The sequence below is a fragment of the Scomber japonicus genome, chromosome 13 (genome assembly GCF_027409825.1).
Source record: "Scomber japonicus isolate fScoJap1 chromosome 13, fScoJap1.pri, whole genome shotgun sequence".
NCBI lineage: Eukaryota > Metazoa > Chordata > Actinopteri > Scombriformes > Scombridae > Scomber > Scomber japonicus.
The window spans coordinates 8,746,463-8,765,459 of NC_070590.1; the positions used below are offsets into that span (position 1 = coordinate 8,746,463).

At 38.6% G+C, this 18,997-nt stretch overlaps 1 protein-coding gene across 1 annotated transcript in view; it reads left to right on the top strand.

Annotated features, from left to right (window-relative positions):
- The window catches only part of LOC128371316 (polypeptide N-acetylgalactosaminyltransferase 10-like), an 84,343-nt gene that overhangs the window by 41,713 nt on the left and 23,633 nt on the right, over positions 1-18,997 (top strand). The window contains exons 5-6 of the mRNA XM_053331599.1: positions 14,902-15,087; positions 15,834-16,017. Coding sequence (XP_053187574.1) covers positions 14,902-15,087; positions 15,834-16,017 — 370 coding nt within the window. The remainder of the gene's footprint in view (positions 1-14,901; positions 15,088-15,833; positions 16,018-18,997) is intronic.

Genomic DNA, 18,997 nt, shown 5'->3' on the forward strand with positions numbered 1-18,997 from the left:
ATATGAACATTAACACGTCATTAAGATTTCCTTCTCCTTTTTTCATTCTCTTAGATATTAAATCATGCAAAAAAAGGAAGGATGAGCTGTTCAGAGGTATATTTCTGTGCATCCTCCAAGTCACTTTCTTTGATTTTGATGAACAACTTTTCTCCTCCATGACAGTATGTTAGCCAGCGGTTATACCCTTTGACATTCATTGATGCTGTTTTGTTTTGGTACCTTGCAGCTGACACGAGGAAAGTAAACAACTTCTGAGATGCTTTTTCAGAGTGCAGTTATATTTTCTGAGGTGCTGATTAGTTTCTATGTTGTAATTATAGCCTCGCTGCACAGAGGCATGGCAGGAAGAACCCCTCTTCATTTTAAACACATAATTAATACATCTATTCATGTTTGACTCGAAGGATATCTGATTATTTATATGTTTGTTTGTTTGTTTGTTTTTTTCCATGACTTGCTCTGCTGCATGTAGTTAAGTTTATTAAAGTTCATTAAGAGATTCATGAAGCCATGGGTGGACTTTTGGACTTTTCAGTTTTAGTTTTCCCATCTTATGACATCATCACAAGTCTTTCCAAAATTTGAACTGCTAAGGTTGTGCAGTGTTTCGAGGTGTCCACGATGATTGTGAAGCACAAACTGCTGCAAGAAGCTCTTACTGTCAGTTGGGGCTTCGTAAAGGATCGTCAAATTCAAGATAGGGGTCAGATGAGTCTCCATATTTTCCCCCTTTGTAGTCTGCTTCTCTTTTTCTTTTCACTCTTGGAGGTACATGCAATTTAAAATGTTCTGCTCCTGACAGATTGCACACACATAATGCTTGTTGCACAAAAAGCTGACAAGCTCTGTAGAATAAGTCTGAATGTGAAAATTGACTACTGACACTGACATGTACAGTAGGGCTTTACAGTTTTGGCTAAAATGTTTTGCTTACCACTGAAAGCCACAATTATGTATCATAATTACTGTGATTCATATCTATTCTTGTATTGCCCTTAAAACATTGTAAACATCTGCCTTGGCTTTCACAGTACAGTTAATCTACAACTTGAACCTGCTTCAGATGTCTTTAAATTCAAATTAGGCTACTCTTACATGAAATGCAGCTGAGCCCTTATAATCTGATGTAACTAAAATATGTCTCTCCTCAGAGCTTTTAACATAGTAAAAATATGTTTTCCCACAATGAATGTATAGTTATATTACACTTGTAGGAAAACATACTCTGTGTGTCTGAATACAAGTAGAAATAAGCTCCACCACAGCGCCTGATTTACTGTGAATTGAGCCTCAGAATTCAGTATCTTTTAGCTTTAATCCCAAAGTTGCACTTCTTCTGTCACGGCCATACTTTACTTGTCTGAAATGTTTGTCCTGAGCCAGAAAACCAACTGTAACTGTATGGTTTATGTATATATATAGTGTGTATTTATTTATTTGCTTATTCATTTGTTTGTTTGTTTGTGGAGAAAATCTCACCTGTGTTTTCAGAGTGATGATTATTATTTTCTCTACCGCCCACAAGTGTGCAAACAAATCAGAAATTACATGCGCCGGAGCCATATTTAGGTCCTCGTTCATCTGATTTTCAATACATATCACCTCGTCAGTATAAAAAGATCTCGATCCCTCCTCGCTCTCTTTGTGTTCCTGCCCTCCATCGCTCTACTTTCCTCTCTCACCCACGCTCACCTCTGTGTTGCAGGAACAGCTCAGTCAGGCACAACACTGACTCACAGATAACATGCAAACACTGAAACCTGCTGTTTTTATCTCCTCACTTGCCCTCATCTTCTTTAACGTCTCTTTCTCCCCCCCCCTTCTCTCCTCGTTCCACTTGCTGCCCCCCCCCACTTCATGTCTCTAATGTCTTCTTTGTCTCATCTTGTTTCCTTTTTGTCTTTTCTTGACATCTCTTATCTTTTATTGTTCCTGCCTGTTTCTTGACATCTAACCCTGTTTCATCTCTTGACATTTTCTTGTTTGTGCTTCTCCGTCTCACCTTTCTGTTTTTTTTTCTTTTTCCTACAGTTCCTACTAATTATATTATCCTGTTTTTTTCCCTTCATTTTTTACTCTCTTAATTATCTTCTGTTTACCTGAATATTTCCATAATGTTTCAACTTTTTTTCCCCTTTTTCCATGATCTTGGTTGCCTCCTCGTGACATCTCTTCTTTGCAAATGTTAAATCTCTTTTCATTTATTGTTTTTTTTTTAATGTCTGTCATTATTTTGCCTCTCATTTTCCCCTTTTCTTAAAATCTGTTGTCTTGCGAACGAAGTAATTTATTAATTTGGAGTTGTGTTTCTGTCCACCTGTTGAATAAATCCAATATTCAATCACTTTTAGCTCTGTTTTTGCTCTCTACCGACTCCTGAGGCAAATATCTGGCTCTGGCCACTATATTCACCAGCTACTCTACAGCTAACTGTGTCAGGTGGTGCTGAGCAGATAGTGTACAGTGGCTTTTTAGAGGCTTTTTCTCTGAATATATCTGCCTGGTGGGGCCGAAAACAACCCTATTAGAGCACTGAGAGTGAACCAACACAGTAAAGATGCAGCTGGACAACTAAACAATGAGCCGACCCTCATTTATATTATACCAGCCGTGCTAATATCGGTGAGTCTCTTGAAAGGATCATTAGTTGCAGCCCAAGTTGTCTTCTCTTTAACTTATCTTCCTTTTTCTTCTGTTCTCATTTGCTTTATTTTGTTTTTTCTTCCCTCTCCTCTCTTGTGTTCCACTTTGGTCACCATATGTAATGACTGTGTGTGTGTGTATATGTGTGTAATATCCATCTCTTCCAGGCAACAAAGCTCGTAAATATGATTCTGGTTGATCCATCCGCTTCAGTGAGTGCTGACTGTCATGTTACTGCTTTTTGCTCTCCCTGCTAATCTCTGCTGCCGTTGACTCGAAAACCTTTACTCAGTGGAAGATTGTTGGGAACAGCAAATGTCAGGTTTCAGTGTCAGTCCCTCAATCAAAAAGAAAGTGTTTTTTTTTTTTCTTTCTTTTTTCCTACTGATAATCAACAATCATAACAGCAGGAATCAATCACAGAAAAGTCAGAGGCAGCTTTTTTTTCTTTCTTTTTTTTCATTCCACAGTTGCCTTTATAGAATATAATATAATGCAACCACATCACTTGCTGGGTTTTGAGTACATGTAAAACTTTTCTTCTCTGGATGAGAAGAGGTATCATCAGATGTGTATAGCATGCTAAGTGGAATACCATCCACACAGATAACAAGGCAACGTCACACACAGAGCACTATTCAAACACAAGTACAAGTAGAGGTAATAAGCTTTTTATTTCTTATTGATGTAAAGTTGCATCGCACTGAGAAAAGAGGATGATGGGAGGTGACACAGGTCAGCTGGTGAAGGCCTTGTGAGCAATATTACCAAAGAACCATTAATAATATTAAAGTCTGTAGATTCAGAAAAGCAGTTTAAAAATGATTTTTCTTTAAACTATTAGTGGCACCATAAAATAGTCTATTTTCTCTATTAAATCATGCAATCTTTGTTGAAACAGACTTTATTTTAGGATATGATAAAGACAGGAGTCACTTAAAAATGTGTGATTTGTTACTGGTTAGATTTAATGTTCACATTAACTGCATAATTCCACATCAATGAATTGATTCAAATAGGATGTGATGTGCTAACAGGTGTTCAATTGCTGCTGCTTTGGCACTTTGGTCCATATTTGACAGACTCCAGTGTCTGGTTGATTCTTCAGGATCCCCAAAACCAGACCTGATCTAGAAAAAACTGCCTTTACTGTTAGTGCAGCAATCTTTTGGGAATAATCTCCAATGTCACCTAAAGATACAAAACACATCAACATCACTGTCTTGGTTTTTTACTCATACACCGTGAAAAATGGTCAGGTGTGTGATTAAAATGTTTTATCAGTAATCCTTTTGTGATGTTACTAAAGATTTCTGAACGAACCCAAGGTTGGAAAAGATTTTGTCAGTTGCAGGATGGCTTCATATTTTGCTTTCATATCTCATCTCTGGGCTGTTATTGGGCTTAGACGTCTTCAGGGCAGAGTTTCATTAAATTGGGGACAGTGTGAGTCCAGATGTATCAATCATGGTTAACTGTTGTCTGTGACAGAGACAATCCCTCTCCAAAGGACCACTGAGCCACACTGCAGTATCACCTCCTGTGATAGAAACCTGTCACTGACTCCAGATTTATTACCCAATTATTCACTGACTGTCAGTGCCTGATGGGATCAATTAGATTGAAAATATTTCATTTGGTAACACCAAATGGTAATGAGACTTTCTTTTTTGGGGTCGTAATTAGTTCTATATACTTGGCTGCCAATTTATTGTAAGCAATTTGAGACGGTATGACATGGTTTTAATGGCGTTTATCATGTTTTGGCAGTAAAAATGAAAGTGCAGTGCTGTGTGGAGGCAGGTGATAAATGGGCATGAGGAATAAATTAAGTCATACAGTGAGAAATGGAGCAATCAAGACACATGAAACAACATTCGGAGAGACATCAGAAGAGGGAGGATGAGGTAGAGTTAATGTTAAAGACAGAGACTGAGAGGTGAGGTGGATGCTTTAAATGAGGAATTAAGTAATTTATGACTTTTATCAACCTCTATCAGTGAATAAGGTGGAAATCAACAGATCTCAGGTACAACTGATGGCAGGCTGTAATAGACATAAATTTAAAAGCTACCTTCGTAATGAGATGGATATTACAGCTAGTTAGAGTAGAGCAGAGGTGCAACAGAAATGTGTAATGAAGAGGTCATTTGTCACTGCGCACAAGATTAATGGCTTTTTTCTTTTAGCTTCAGATGGAAATTGTTGAAATCTCATTTGCAGAGACGTCTTCTGTGTTTCATAAGTTGAAAAATGTGAACACAGTGACAATTATTTCAGTCTGTGGCCAAAAAGTGAGCACTTAAACATCAGATAATGTAGTCCTAGTTCTTGGTACCACACCTGAACCAAGTTATCTCATTTACAGGGTTGTAACAATAATGACAACATACCCTTTTGATGGTGATCACACACTATTCTGCAATTAGATTGATCATTGAAAAACTAACTGGAGAAGTCAGGTTCCTGTGAATCATATAAATGTATAAAACAATTTACTGCATTGATAAAAGGTGAGTCACTGGTACTGATGAAACCTAATGAATTCACATTGGTATATTTATGTGCTAGAGGAAAGGTGAAGGACTCTAAAATCACTCTACTGAAAACTTTAACTCCAGAACCAGAAAAAAAAAAATCAGTCCGGCTGATATTATCTAGGGGCGCTTTTCAAACTGGAAATGGCGGTTGAGGACATTGTAACTACGGTGAACATTGCTGCATTATACTAATGAAATATACATGTGTTTTTTATACTAAGCAACACTATACTGCTGTCAGATATAAACCGCCAGTAGGGTTATTGGATTAATTTAGCTGTCTGTAATGATTTGGTACCACAAATGATAATACGAATGCTAACGCTAGCCCGCTAACTGTCTGATCATCATTTGGGGTAAGTGAGGCATCACTGTTGAAATATGTGCACTATGCAAGTAAGTACATAATATGCACACTGCACTACAGAGAAGTGTACTAACGGAAGTATGTGATTCAAGACCCAGTGATAGTGTTTATTTCACTTAATCTACCTTAAATAAAACAAACAGACAAACAAACAACAGACTGAACAGGTTGCAGAGCTCAGTAAAGAGAAAAGGAGACAAAAACTGACAATGAGAGAAAGCGAGCAATATGATAAGAACCCAGTGAATGATGACAAAGAGACACAAATGCTCTGTGGACAGAGACACCACCAGTCTCAGTGAAACCAGTTAGACCTTCCAACATGCACAGCTACACTCCATGATGAGCTTTAGCTGGGTGAGAGGAGGGAGAGTGGGAGGAGGAGGGGGAGGAGGAGGAAGGGGAGGAGGGGTGGCGATGGTGAGGGGAGGTCAGCTCACTCTTCATTAGGCTGTAATTGAATTTCCGCAGCCCGTGCAGGGAGGATGTTCATCCCCTCGCTCTCCCTGCAGGGGAGTTTTGGCTCCAGCTTCTCAACCTCCCCGATACTTTCAAGGTTAGCTCAGCTAATGGGCTACTTTCTCCACGGATTTCTCCACTCACCATCTGTCATCTACATGTCTGACCATGTAGGCGCACAGGTACATGCTCCACCATGTGATTCTGCTAAAATAGAGTAGAGCAGAGACTAGAGGCCTTGTTCAGTAACGCAGTAGACCACCTCTGGCCCTGATAACAGCTGACACACGTTGTGGCAGTGACTCAACAAGGGACCTGCAGTGTCCCAGTGTTAAAGCTGACCACGCAGACATGGAAGGACATTCATCTTACACGTCCCAAAAAAGCTTTTGAGTAGAAAATCAATTTGCTGTCTTGTTTTGCATCATTTTAAATGTTTGTAATGTAATGATTTTATCTTTCTAATATGACTGAATTTTGATTACATAATCTTTTATTTTTAAGCTTTTATTTTTTGTTTTGGTGTAGTTTCCGCACTCTAACCTGCAGGGAGGTGTGTTCATGATAACTGTAGGTAGTAAACAAGCACACAAACATGCAAAAGAGGCAGGGGCTTTGACAGCTATGCAGCACTGGCTTTATTCCTTAGGCTGACAGTGGGCCTTCTTTAGCGCTCGAGTCTTCTTCAGTAGCTCTGAAAGAGGCTCTAAAGCTGAAACGTCAGCTGGCTGTATTCATTTTAGCATTTGTTCCTTACCTCTTCCTGAATTTATGGATATGTGGATGTGTTTTTCTGTAGATGCTGAATTTAAGTAGAGTCAGTAAATGCCTCATGAAATGGCATGTATGTTGAAACATTTTAGGGCATATCAGGTCTTATTTTACTGGATGGTTGGAGGTGCTACCTGAAATCTGATTATTTGTTGGAATTGTGTCTTTTTTATCATCAATAATGGACACTGTGATCTTTGTGATCAGAAATTGGTGGTTTATCCTGCTGTGTATACTATTGTGGTGATAACTGTGATTTAGTGATTACCACAGAACATCTTCCACATTCATCTTCTAAGTAGCACCTCTCACATAAAGCATGCTTGCTGAGTTTTGCTCAACTTAACAACTTCTGTCTATTTTTTTTCTTCAAATCATCATCTTCAGTGCTGAAATAACTACTTGATTCATCATTCAACAAAACATGTATCTAAGAATGCATTCATGAGGCAAGATTGCAAAGCATTCCCTCTCATTCTTCAGCTTCTCAGATATGAGGATTTGTTGATTTTCTCACATTTTCTCACTATCATTGTGAACTGAATAACTGGGTTTTCGACTTTAGAGGATGGGTGTCACCTTGGACTTGGAATAAATGACTAATTAACAAAAAATGTAAAAGGTAGATGTCATGTGTTCCGGTCTGTTCAGTGGACATTTGTAAAGATTGTGTCCTTGGTAAAGTTTTTGCTGAAACTTTCTTGCTTTGCAATCACAGTGATGTTATTTTTCCAGAGTGTTTGACATTTTAAAACCATTCACATGCAAAACAAGCGCCGCTATGTTCTACTTTCAATTTTGCTTGCTAATTTCGTTCTTTAATAAAGCTGTGTTTCCAGGGCCAGGGGGTAAAAGGCGGTACTTTTTTACACAAGAGGCAGCAAGAAGCAGTGAAGCATGCCATCATCTTTTAGCAAGTGTTTATTTTTTTCCCCCCTCGTTTTAATTGGAGTGTACTTTGGAGACGAGAGCTGTTCTCTGGGGATGTTGACTTCATTAGCACCTGTAAGTGTCCGGGCATGTTAGTGAAAAGGGAGCGATTGAGAGAGAAAGGCATACTTGAAGAGTTGTCTTTAATAAATGCCAGCTTGTCAAAGAATATTTGGATCATTTAAATGTAGTCATTTTCTCCCCGCTTTAAAGTTTAAGTCTTAATATTATTCCGATCTTAAAGTGTAGAACAAACACGACTTCACAGAAATGAGACTGTTTTCTTTGTTTTTTATCTTGTTTTCATAATGCAGTTATTATTATCATTTCTGTTTAATTGAAGTTTAAATTGAGAACTGGAGCTGCTCCCCAAGGAGCGTCATTAGCATCCATAATAGTGGGAATAACTGGCATGCTGCCAGCTTAATGGGGGCAATCTTAATGCCAAAACAATCATAAGCACAAGTTAACCATTAAGAACAAGGCAAAAGAAAAGGGGAGTGAAAGGGGAAAGAAATGAGCAATGATAAGAGGAATGGCCAATAAGAGACAGGGTGGTGTTTCAGCTAAAGACTTGTTATTATGTTTTAATAGCCTTCCCTGGAGAGCAGAGGGGCCATTTTTTTGGCTGTTCAGCGAGTTGAAAGAAGCAGCTTTAAAAGACGGACGAATAATGGATCAGGAAAGATTAGAGAATGAGCTGAATGCACAGATTTCAAGAAGATGGAGACCGGTGTTGTATTAACCAGGATACACGGTGTCACGTCTGCTGCATTGACTTTCGACTGATGTGCAGAAATAAGACTGTCAGGATAAATGATAGCCATGGAAATTAGTTTTAATGTCGCTCGAGCCTCCACATCCCTCCCCTCTGTGGCCAGATTTCCATTCCTTTTCTTCTCATCCATGCTCCCAATCTTCTTCCTCAACTCATTAATGCTCTTTGTACCATCATCATATATTTATTCAGCACTTGTTTGTTGATTTCATTCTTATATTTTTCTTTCTTTTTTGGTTTTGGCTCATGTACTTTTGATAGTAATAGTTAAATCTTAGTTAAAGATCGCCCTATACTGCTAAGAATATGCTGGAGGGAGACCTAAGGTCCATAGAAAGACTCCTTCTAAAATCCATGTGCATTGTTAGATTGTACTGTGAGTGTGTCTTAGCTTACCACCTTTAACCTGTGCATCCCAAGACACTCAAAAGTTTAGTGCAATTCTTTTTGAGATGTGTAGTTGTTGGTCAAAGAATCCTTAGAAACAAAAATGAAGGCATTTTATATTTCTGATGGTTTTTTGGAGTAAATAGAAGAAAAAATATTTGTTAGACGAAGATGTTATAATGAACAAATGAGTCATGATTCGCACCAGCAGTTGTTTTCCTTCTGAGTTTCTCAACATCGAGGTCAGGACCACATGTGATTCAGACATGGTGGTGAGAGATCTACAAGGCTGATTTAATGTTAATGGTTTGAAACGCTTCATAAGTTCTATCTGCTGGGACTTTCCTTCACACTTGTGATAACAGAGGACTGAAGAACAATTAACTCATATCGACATATTACTTGGTAGCTCTGTGGATTGTAAATCATGGGAGCATGGACCAAAATGTTGTTTATCCAATTAGTTTTCTTTTATTTCCTCTTCTTCCTCATCCTCTTTTCACAGGTGTAAGAGAAACTAGACAACAGTAAAGACCTAACCTGCCTCACAGGTCTGAGCCGGGAGGCTGCTGTTCAGACTCTGACAGTGACTCTCTCAAGGACTAACAATCCCCATGGGGATATTTTTACAGCAGTCGACAGCGGCAGGATAAGAGCTGCTCGACAGGATGAGGTTCAGAGATGTAAAGTGAACACAACATCAGTGCTGCCGTGTTAACAGTGACTAACAGTGACTCTGTCTTTGTTGCTGGCACCGTTCTGTCTTTATGAAGTCAGTTTGGCCTCTGCTATCTTCTGTCATGTTGTTGCTTCCACTTCATTTTATTCTCGTCCATTGTGATGTTACCATTTACTATTTGCAGACAAATTCTTAGAAAGATAACTCTAATAAATGACCTATAACACAGCCCTGTGCTAAATGCAAAGTACATCTGTTATGCATTACTGTTCTTCATACAAGAATTAGATTTTTGCCTTTTGAGTTGGTCAGTGTGTCAAATTAGGTGATTGTGGCACATGAGTTGGTCAAGAGACACTGGACTGAAAGCAATGGTAGCTTGGCATCTTCCATGACTTGGTGGAGGTGATCAGTAAGTGAAGAATTGACTTTACTGTTCCACCTGATAGCACTAAAAAAGAAATCATAACATATTTAAACGCATATTTAATTGATAATAATAATTTAATTGATAGATTTAATAATTGCAAAAGAAACACTGCATGCAAATTTAGAATGACAATTGGCCAATTTAAAACCCTTAATCCTAGTTTAAATGCAAGTACCTGATTTCTTATAACATGCAATAACACAAAACAGTTAACTAATCCTCCTTAAAAAAATTACCACTTGATAAACTGATAAAGCAAATCAGCTTCTTGTACTTGATTAACTTAATGGACCTAATTACACTGTGAAAGGACAGAGGGTTGAAGTGTGCTGAGTAGTTCTTACAGCCTTTATCATCTTTTAAATGTTAGTCTGTATTCCTGAGTCTTCCAGTCGTCTTCCTCAGTTAATGGCCTTTTAACCGAGATGAACCTCATACAGATATTGTGGGGAGATAATAAACCACAGCTGCACTGTTCAAAATTGGAAGTCTTGAAAGTTGTTCTTGACTGTCCTCTAGAGATGGTTTCTTATTGTATTTTCATGGTTTGAAACAATTTATTTGTTATTTTGTAAGATAAATGTCCTGGAGCTTTCTTCTTCTTTCTTTTGGACTTGGAACAGGAACCAAAATTAAACTAGCTGTCCAATGTTAAAATGTCATTTAACAGGACAGAATACCTACACAAACCCCTGAAGGACAGTCAAAAGCTGCCTGGAATAGACCTCCAAAAAATTTGATCCAATTCAAAATACAGTCGACCCAATAAGACCCTAATAGAGAAATAACTCCAACACCAATTTATGATTTATCCCAGTTGGACCCACTGGTAGCCTACTGGTTAACATGCATGCCACAGGATTGTAACCCCCCCCCTCCCCCCAAAACACTTTTTTTTTAAAGGCTTAGACACCATGTAAACTGAGCTGAAAGTGATTCAGCTTGTGTGCTTTCAGTTATCAAGACATACTAACACACAGATGTCCTCTGAAGTTAAATGGTTGGGAGTAAGCAGATGATGACAGAAGCCTTTTTTTGTTTTAAGAAAATAAAAGATCTTCAAAATAAGCAAATAATTTAAAATATGCAGCAGAAATACAGCAGTCTAGATAGCGATGTTGTGAATTTAGTGTGAAGCAGTATGGTAGCATGTGTATGTGCGTCCTGTAAATGTGTGACAGTGCTTGAAGGCAGAGACATGAAATTGTCCATCCTCTCCTCACGCTTATCAAAATGCTGCTTTCATCATTTTAAGTCGTGACGGCAAAGTGCACATCTGTAATACATCTCTTATCATCGCCTCAGTAACTATTTAAGCAGTGTGGTTTTTGTGTGAAGGAAAAGCGGTGGGGGGTGGGTTATGTGTGCTTTTAAAATTCCCCCCAGACTGGCTTATATCATCAGACTCTCCCTTAGCATCCTTTTCTTTTTTTAATGACAGTTGCAGAAAAGCAGCTTCAAAGCAGCTTTGGATGCCATATTGGATCCACTGTAATTTGAGGTTAATTGAATTGAAAATCTCTCTCGACTCACCCAAAATTTAAAAAAAGAGAAAAAAATACCTGTACTAGGGAATAAGGTATCGCTTGTATGGGAGAAAATAAAATATACTGGCGGTTCTGTGCAGCTGGTTCGTGAAGCAAAATAGATAATCTATTATCTCTAAATTGCTAACAAATTGCACTAGTTGAATACTTGTGGAGCTGCTACCCACGCTTCACTCCTGCGTCTTCTATGCTTAGTTTTACTGATTGTGATTGAATTTTAATTAATGGCTCAGGGGAACATGTGATGCATTTCTGCAGCAGAAACAGATGGAGAGCAGAAAATGTTCAGCTGTTTGGTAAATGGGGTCTACGGAGGTGACCCAGGCGTCGATGATGTCTGAGCCCTCATCATGTCCTGGACTTCACATTCTAATAATGACTAATGTGTTTGCCGACGTCAGCCTGCTCTCATTAGTGTGATTTATAGCCTCGCCAATTTTCAGTAAACCAGAGGAGCCATATTCCAATTTATTCAGGTCAAATTAACCATTCGTAATTAGACACGGTAACCTTTCCCGCTCCTCTCCCCTGTGCTGAACATGTAATGCAAATGTTCGTTGTTTAATCTCACTGCCTGTCATTTGGTAGGTTATGTAAGAAGCGCCCCACACAGGGCAAAAGTTTAGCCCCAATCAATCTCCTAATTGTTAATTGCTTATGGGCTGATTTATTGCAATATTATGTAGGGAAAGGCTCACCCGTTCTTTTCAGGCTGGCACCCACCCTATGTAGCCTCCAGCCATTGTTCCACTGTGTAAAACCCTGCATTAATGTTGTGATGAGTCAATATAATACACAGTAGGTCGACCAGTGACTATTACTACTAAGTTACTTTAGTGTTCACAAGGTGCTTTTAAGTGAAGTAATGACATTTTTCTGAGGTATAGGCAGATATAATACATTACAAGCTGGTTATAAGAACGTAAGTGGCAGTTGTTTGCTTTAAGTAAAGTGAGAAAAATACAATTAAATATGTGTGAAGGGAATAGTTTAATAGTAATAGTTTATTTTTTTGGATAGGGACAATGCATATTGATGAACATCTATATTAGACATCTCTGTAAATATACTGGATTATAGCAAAGTTGCTAATTTGCATCCGTAGTCCCTAGTGAGTAAAATAAATATAAAAACAGAATACAGGTCGAAGAGATAGCAAATAAATAGATAAGATAGAAATAAAACACACGCAGTACAATATAATACACAATCAAGAAGATGTCAGATCCAGACAGGATACAGCAAAGGAAGTGTCCCACACCAGGTCTCAAATCCTGGCCTCCACCGACCACAAACAGCTACACTAACCAGACAGCAAAAGAAAACTGGTTGCCAAGAGCCAGCACATCTAGTCATCTGTGGTCATTAGTCTCTAGAGGGCACAGGCCTGCATGGTGACATTACACAAGAACAACACACACAACATTGTAAAATTAATTTGTACATTTAACATAACAGAAACTGAGTTCTCCAACAACTGAATGATGGACATTTACATTACAATAATTTTATATTTCCCCAAAACACTAAACAGTTTTGGAATGAGATAAACAATAATGTCTACATCATGTAGTGTCAGCTTAACCCGAGCTATAAAAATACAGACACACTGTTAAAATAGGTGACATGTTCCGACATTGTGATACAAACATTGAGTTTATTATATTATCAAATAACTTGGCCCCTACATTTTCTGTCTCCAAGAATAACTATGCAGGCAGAGTGTTGCGACACCCCTAAAAACTACCCTGATCACAACGAAGGAACATGTCACTAAATGCAACTGTTACATGTCCAAACCTTTTTGATTTTTTTTTTTATTCATTGGAATTGTTGATGATGAAATAACAGCAGCCTAATTTATGGGGTAATGATGTAGAAAATGGATATTCAAAAAACAAACATCGGTGCACTTACAGTGACATTTGTGCTCATTTCTGTGAGGCACTTTGCATATGTGATGAAGTTGGAGTGTGAGTCACTGTAGGCAGCAGCTTTAGTTGAATTAAATAGTTTATGTTTGCAGGAGACAGGTGGTTAAAAAAACCACTGCTGAGTCATGTCTCTCTGGTGGAGATGAGCCTTAACACATTATATCTGGCAACATTCTTGGCCAGATGGGTTGAGTCGTGTGGTATTTTATCAAGACTAACCTCCAATAAGGGTGGCATTAAAATATAGCAACATGTTGATATTGTTGCAGCAAACACAGACATGGCAATGAAGAACTGTAATGTGATGATGGTTAGAATTATCTGTATGACTTTATACTCATGAAGTTTGATAAATTAGCACATGAATGGACTGATGGACTTGGAAACACAGCGACAGCACACACACAGAGAATGAAACATGGCCTTGAGTCTGGCTCCGATTTTTTTTTATTGACCTGTCAGAACTGACTTGATGTTTGAGCAGAAAGATTTACAGACTCCATTTAGAGCAGGATTGATTTCTATTGAAGGCAACTCAGTGGGAGGATTGGAGAAAAATGTCTATGAATAGCCCCTTCTTTGACTGATTGATGCTTTCATTCAATTGGTTTGCCCTTTCTTTCTGAAATTCTATTTTTCTCACCTTCCACTATATTTCATATAGTTTTTATAGTCTTTATATAGTTTTATATGAAAAAGCAGACCATTCTGTTGATATCTCCCTCACTGTCTGGATTTATTATGTCACATGATGGAGTCATCATGTACTGCACAAGTCTGCAAAATAAACTGTCTACAACATTTGCATGGTGTGATTTACTCACTGACAATAACCTTTATTGCAGTTAGTGATAATCTTTCAAAGAAGCAGGGTGTGCAGTTCCCTCATTGAGCATTATGAATTTAGTCTTGTGAGATGTTTTGCATCATTACATTTTAAGACAAGTGGCTTTTTTTGCCAAAAGGCGTTTGGACCGCACATGTTAGGAGGGGCTGATCAAATTCCTTTTTCATACCTCACAGTTGGATTGTCTCTCTTTAGGGAAGCAGTCTGTCTAATGACTGCAGTAAAGATATTTTAAAAGTCACATAGTGAAGAAAAACAAAGTGAAAATGTAAAGTTTTTCCTAGTGTGGGTGAGAGTATATGATGGTGTAGAGGCCCTTAGGGAAAGATTTCAGTGCTGAACATGTGGCACTGGCAGATGTCTTGTTTGATGGTGACAGTTAATAGTTTAGTTTTCTTTTGATCTATTTTTTCCCTCCTGTAAGAGAGCATGTTGGTGAAAGGTTTGCCATTTGTGGACAACTTCCTCACCACTCTTTTATGCACCTGATGTGGGATGAATGTGGGTTTAAACCTGTTATGCTCCTTTAGTGACATCGATCTCATTTCATTCTGAATCCTGACGTCTCGCTCTTTTTTTTGTGCAGAGCACTTAAAGGTGGCACTAGAGGAGTACATGGTGCGGCTGCCGAAAGTTCGCATCCTGAGGACCAAGAAGAGGGAGGGTCTGATCAGGACTCGCCTGCTGGGAGCCGCTGCTGCCAAGGGAGAGGTCATCACCTTTCTGGACTCCCACTGTGAATGCAATGTCAACTGGCTGCCTCCACTGCTGGGTGAGGAACACACATGCACTTTCTCCCTAACCTGAAGCCAATCCTTCTAACCTCAAGCCTATACAGAGCTGCAACCATGAATTGGCCACTATTTTGATTACTGAATATTTATTTTAAAGCAAAAATGACAAGCTTCTCATATGAGACGATTTGCTGTTTTCTTTGTTATATATGAGTGAATTATATATCTTATGATTTTACACTGTTAATAATCAGACAAAACAAGTAAATTGGAGACATTACTGTGGTCTCTAATAAATAGTGAAAGCAATTTTTATTTCAATTATTCGATAGATTGAGAAAACAATGGAATGATTAATAGATTTTGAAAACAATGAATAGTTGCAGACTAATCTTGTAATCTTGGAAAAACTCTCAAACATGTGAAGAGCAACCGAATGTACCAATTTTTACTAAGAAGTCCTCAAAACAAAATAGTCTAAAACTTGTACAGATAGAAGTTTAAGAATACGGATACAGTAAATAGCCTTGATTCCTTGCTGTGTGAAGGACATATGCTGCTCATGTACAGTGTTTTTAACCATATAAAATGTGGCCCTACCATCCGTTACATCAGTTTACAGGTTTCACAATCAACTGATGACAAAACATCACATTGACGACATGTAACACATTACATTTTGGAGCTGCTTGGGTATAAAAGGTTACAGGCCAAAAGAGTTTGAAACCATTGTTCCTCACTTTGTTGTTTATTAAACCCGTCTGCCTCCCGCTGTGTTTCTCAGACCGGATCGCTCAGAACAGGAAGACTATCGTGTGTCCGATGATCGACGTCATAGATCATGACAACTTCGGCTACGAGACGCAGGCAGGCGACGCCATGCGTGGGGCGTTCGACTGGGAAATGTACTACAAACGGATCCCCATCCCCACAGAGCTGCAGAAGGATGACCCCAGTGAACCCTTTGAGTAAGTGCTGTTCTCTTTTGACACATTTGACATTGGTTAGAAGATTTTATCCTGATTATCTTATTGTTCCATGAGTGTATACGTCTGTGACAGGAGTGGCCCCAGTAGGAGTCACAATCCTCCAGCTGCATGTGTTGGCACTGAGATCTGAATGAGCTAAACACAACCTTGTAACCCTGATTATTCACAGAAGGGTTTTCTGAGTGTACATGCTCTTTGTTCAGTACTGCCCTGCTTCCACATTCATACACACATCATGTGTTTCACCTGCACTGCCCAGGACACACAATGACACAGGTGGTGTATGGCAATGATAGTCATCACCATTAGACAACATCCACATTATGAGCCTTCGATCATTTCGATGTTATTGCTTATTGACTTTCAGAGGAATCATAGCATGATAATACAAACATGTCGTGTTCTTTGCTACTTCCAGCTTCTCAAATGCGGAGATTTGCGACCTTTATTTGATTCATATATTTTGACTTTTGACATATTGTTAATTAAATGAGGAATTGATCGTCCATCCATTCATCCATCCACCCATCCATCCACCCATCCATCCATCCATCCATCCATCCATCTATTTTCTTTACTACTTATCCTCTAGAGGATTGTGGTGAGGATTTGATCAATAAAAAATGAAAAGATACAATTCATCTTGAGAAGTTGTCAGTAAATTTGAATTAAACAAAGGCAAAACACAGAAAAAAAGAGTAACATATTATAGAATGATTAGCTGATTCATTGATTCAAGAAAAAATTGCCAAACTTTGTTATTTTAGCTACTCAAATGTGTATATATAGTCCCCTGGACAGTAAATCAAATGTCTTTGGGTTATGGACTGTTGGTCGTGATAAAACAGGACATTTGAAGATGTCACCTTGGGCTGTGGGAAGTCATTTTTCACAATCTTCTTATATTTTATGAACCAAAATAACAAATTGTTTAATTGAGAAAATAATTGACAGATTGATAATGAAACTAATCAGTACTTGCAGCCTGAGATTACTATATGACATCAGATCTCAAGGTGATATTACTGCATTGTAAACACAAACCACAGTGTCTTGTTTTCAACACACAGCAGTTCTCTCTCTCTCTCTCACACACACACACACACACACACACACATACACACAGAGTTTAATTTTAAAGCAATGAAAGACAGAATAAATAAACAATATTCAGAGGCACACTTTGTTTTTTGTAAAGCCAAATTGCTCAGCATGCGATGCCAGACACTCCATTTGTGAGCCCTGAGGGATTACTTAGACAACATTTCTCGATGTTTTGATGCCAAAGACTATTTGGGTGTCCCAGGAAATACAGTAGGTATCATCAGGCAGGGCGGCTATGGTGCAGGAAGATAAGAGACTAAGGAAGAAGAAATGAGCTGCAGAACAGTCAGAATCAATCCTCATTTCATGAATTAGTCTGCTCTTCTTGCCAAATGAAATGACCTTCATCAGTGCAAATCCAATTTGAGTCGCAAAGATTTTCATTTTCATTCTGATTGACATTGCCGCAGTGGAGAATGAGGCACGGTGGGACAGCAAAATCCATCTTGGAGGGAGTGTGTGTGTGTGTGTGTGTGTGTGTGTGTGTGTGTGTGTCTGTGTGATTTTATCCCTGTTCTCATGCCTCTGTCACTGTCTCTTTCATCAAATCCATCACTTCTCTTTCCTTCTTCCCTTTCTTTCTGTCTCTCATCCCTTCTTCGGGCTCCAGTGTTTCATTTAGTGATGAGCTCAGGCCTCAACGTTCCCTCCTCAAGGTCAATAGACTGAAATGGAGAATATCAGCTTGACCATTTCTAATTAAATTTAAATTTTGAGTTGGAATATTCATGGGCCATTGAGTTGAATCATTTTTTCCCCCCCTCCAGCGTACTGACACTTGCCAAAGAACAGTGACTAAGGAAGACCAGCAGAGATTTTGAGAAACTGATATCTGATCTTGTTTGGCAATGTTACAATATGATACCTGAAATTGGCAAAGTTATGATTTTAAATCAGGAAGAGATTAGTCAAAGTAAGAGAAGGACACATCTAAAAAGACATTACAGTAAATCCCAGTTTCCAGTTATTGACAGGTTTTGGTACTAGATGCTACAGTACAAACACATTTTGTTTCTACAGAAATTGGGACTACAACACTTTTTTTTCCTTTAAAACAGTTTGCACTAATGTGTCATAAACAACGTTGTCCAAATAAGTTGTTACCTCAATTTCAGAAATGAATATCCAAAGAATAATTAAGATTCTGACCATGCATTCAATGCTAAATTTGAATAGCTTTCGTATTTCAATAGATTCTAAAGACAAATTTCAGTCAGTAATCAAAAACTTTGTAAAGGTATGATACATATTCCAAGGACAGCATTTTTCCTTTCATGGTACTGTATTTTGGAACCTTTGAGGTCAGTTCAGTCAATGCTGGTCAATATGAATTCAGTGGAACTGCAGTTGCACTGTGCAAATGCAATTTGCCTCTGTGTTTCCAATGCCAACACACTGTAATGTGAGACACCGTAACAACACCATAGTTCCCTCCAGTCTTTTCACAAAGCTCAAGGACCTGGGATTAAATCCTACTCTGTGCATGTGGATCTTTGACTTCCTGACAGGCAGACCCCAGGTGATGATTGTTGGGTTAGTAGTTGGTGTAGTAGTTCTGTAAAACATTTATTCTATCCTCATCTTTAACACCAGAGCACCCCAGGGCTGAGTTTTAGCCCCCTGCTGTATTTATATGCATGCAACTGTGGTTGGCCTGCTCACAGATAACAATAAAAAGGCCTAACAGAAGGAAGTAGACGCCCTGATCCACTGTTGTCAGGACATCAATCTGCTTAATGTCAGCAAGACTAAGGAGATGATAGTGTTCACTTCACTGAGGTTCTGACTTGGGTGCTTCATACTGAGTCAATGGTGAGAACAGCAAGGCAGGAGCTGTTTCACCTTAGACGCAGGG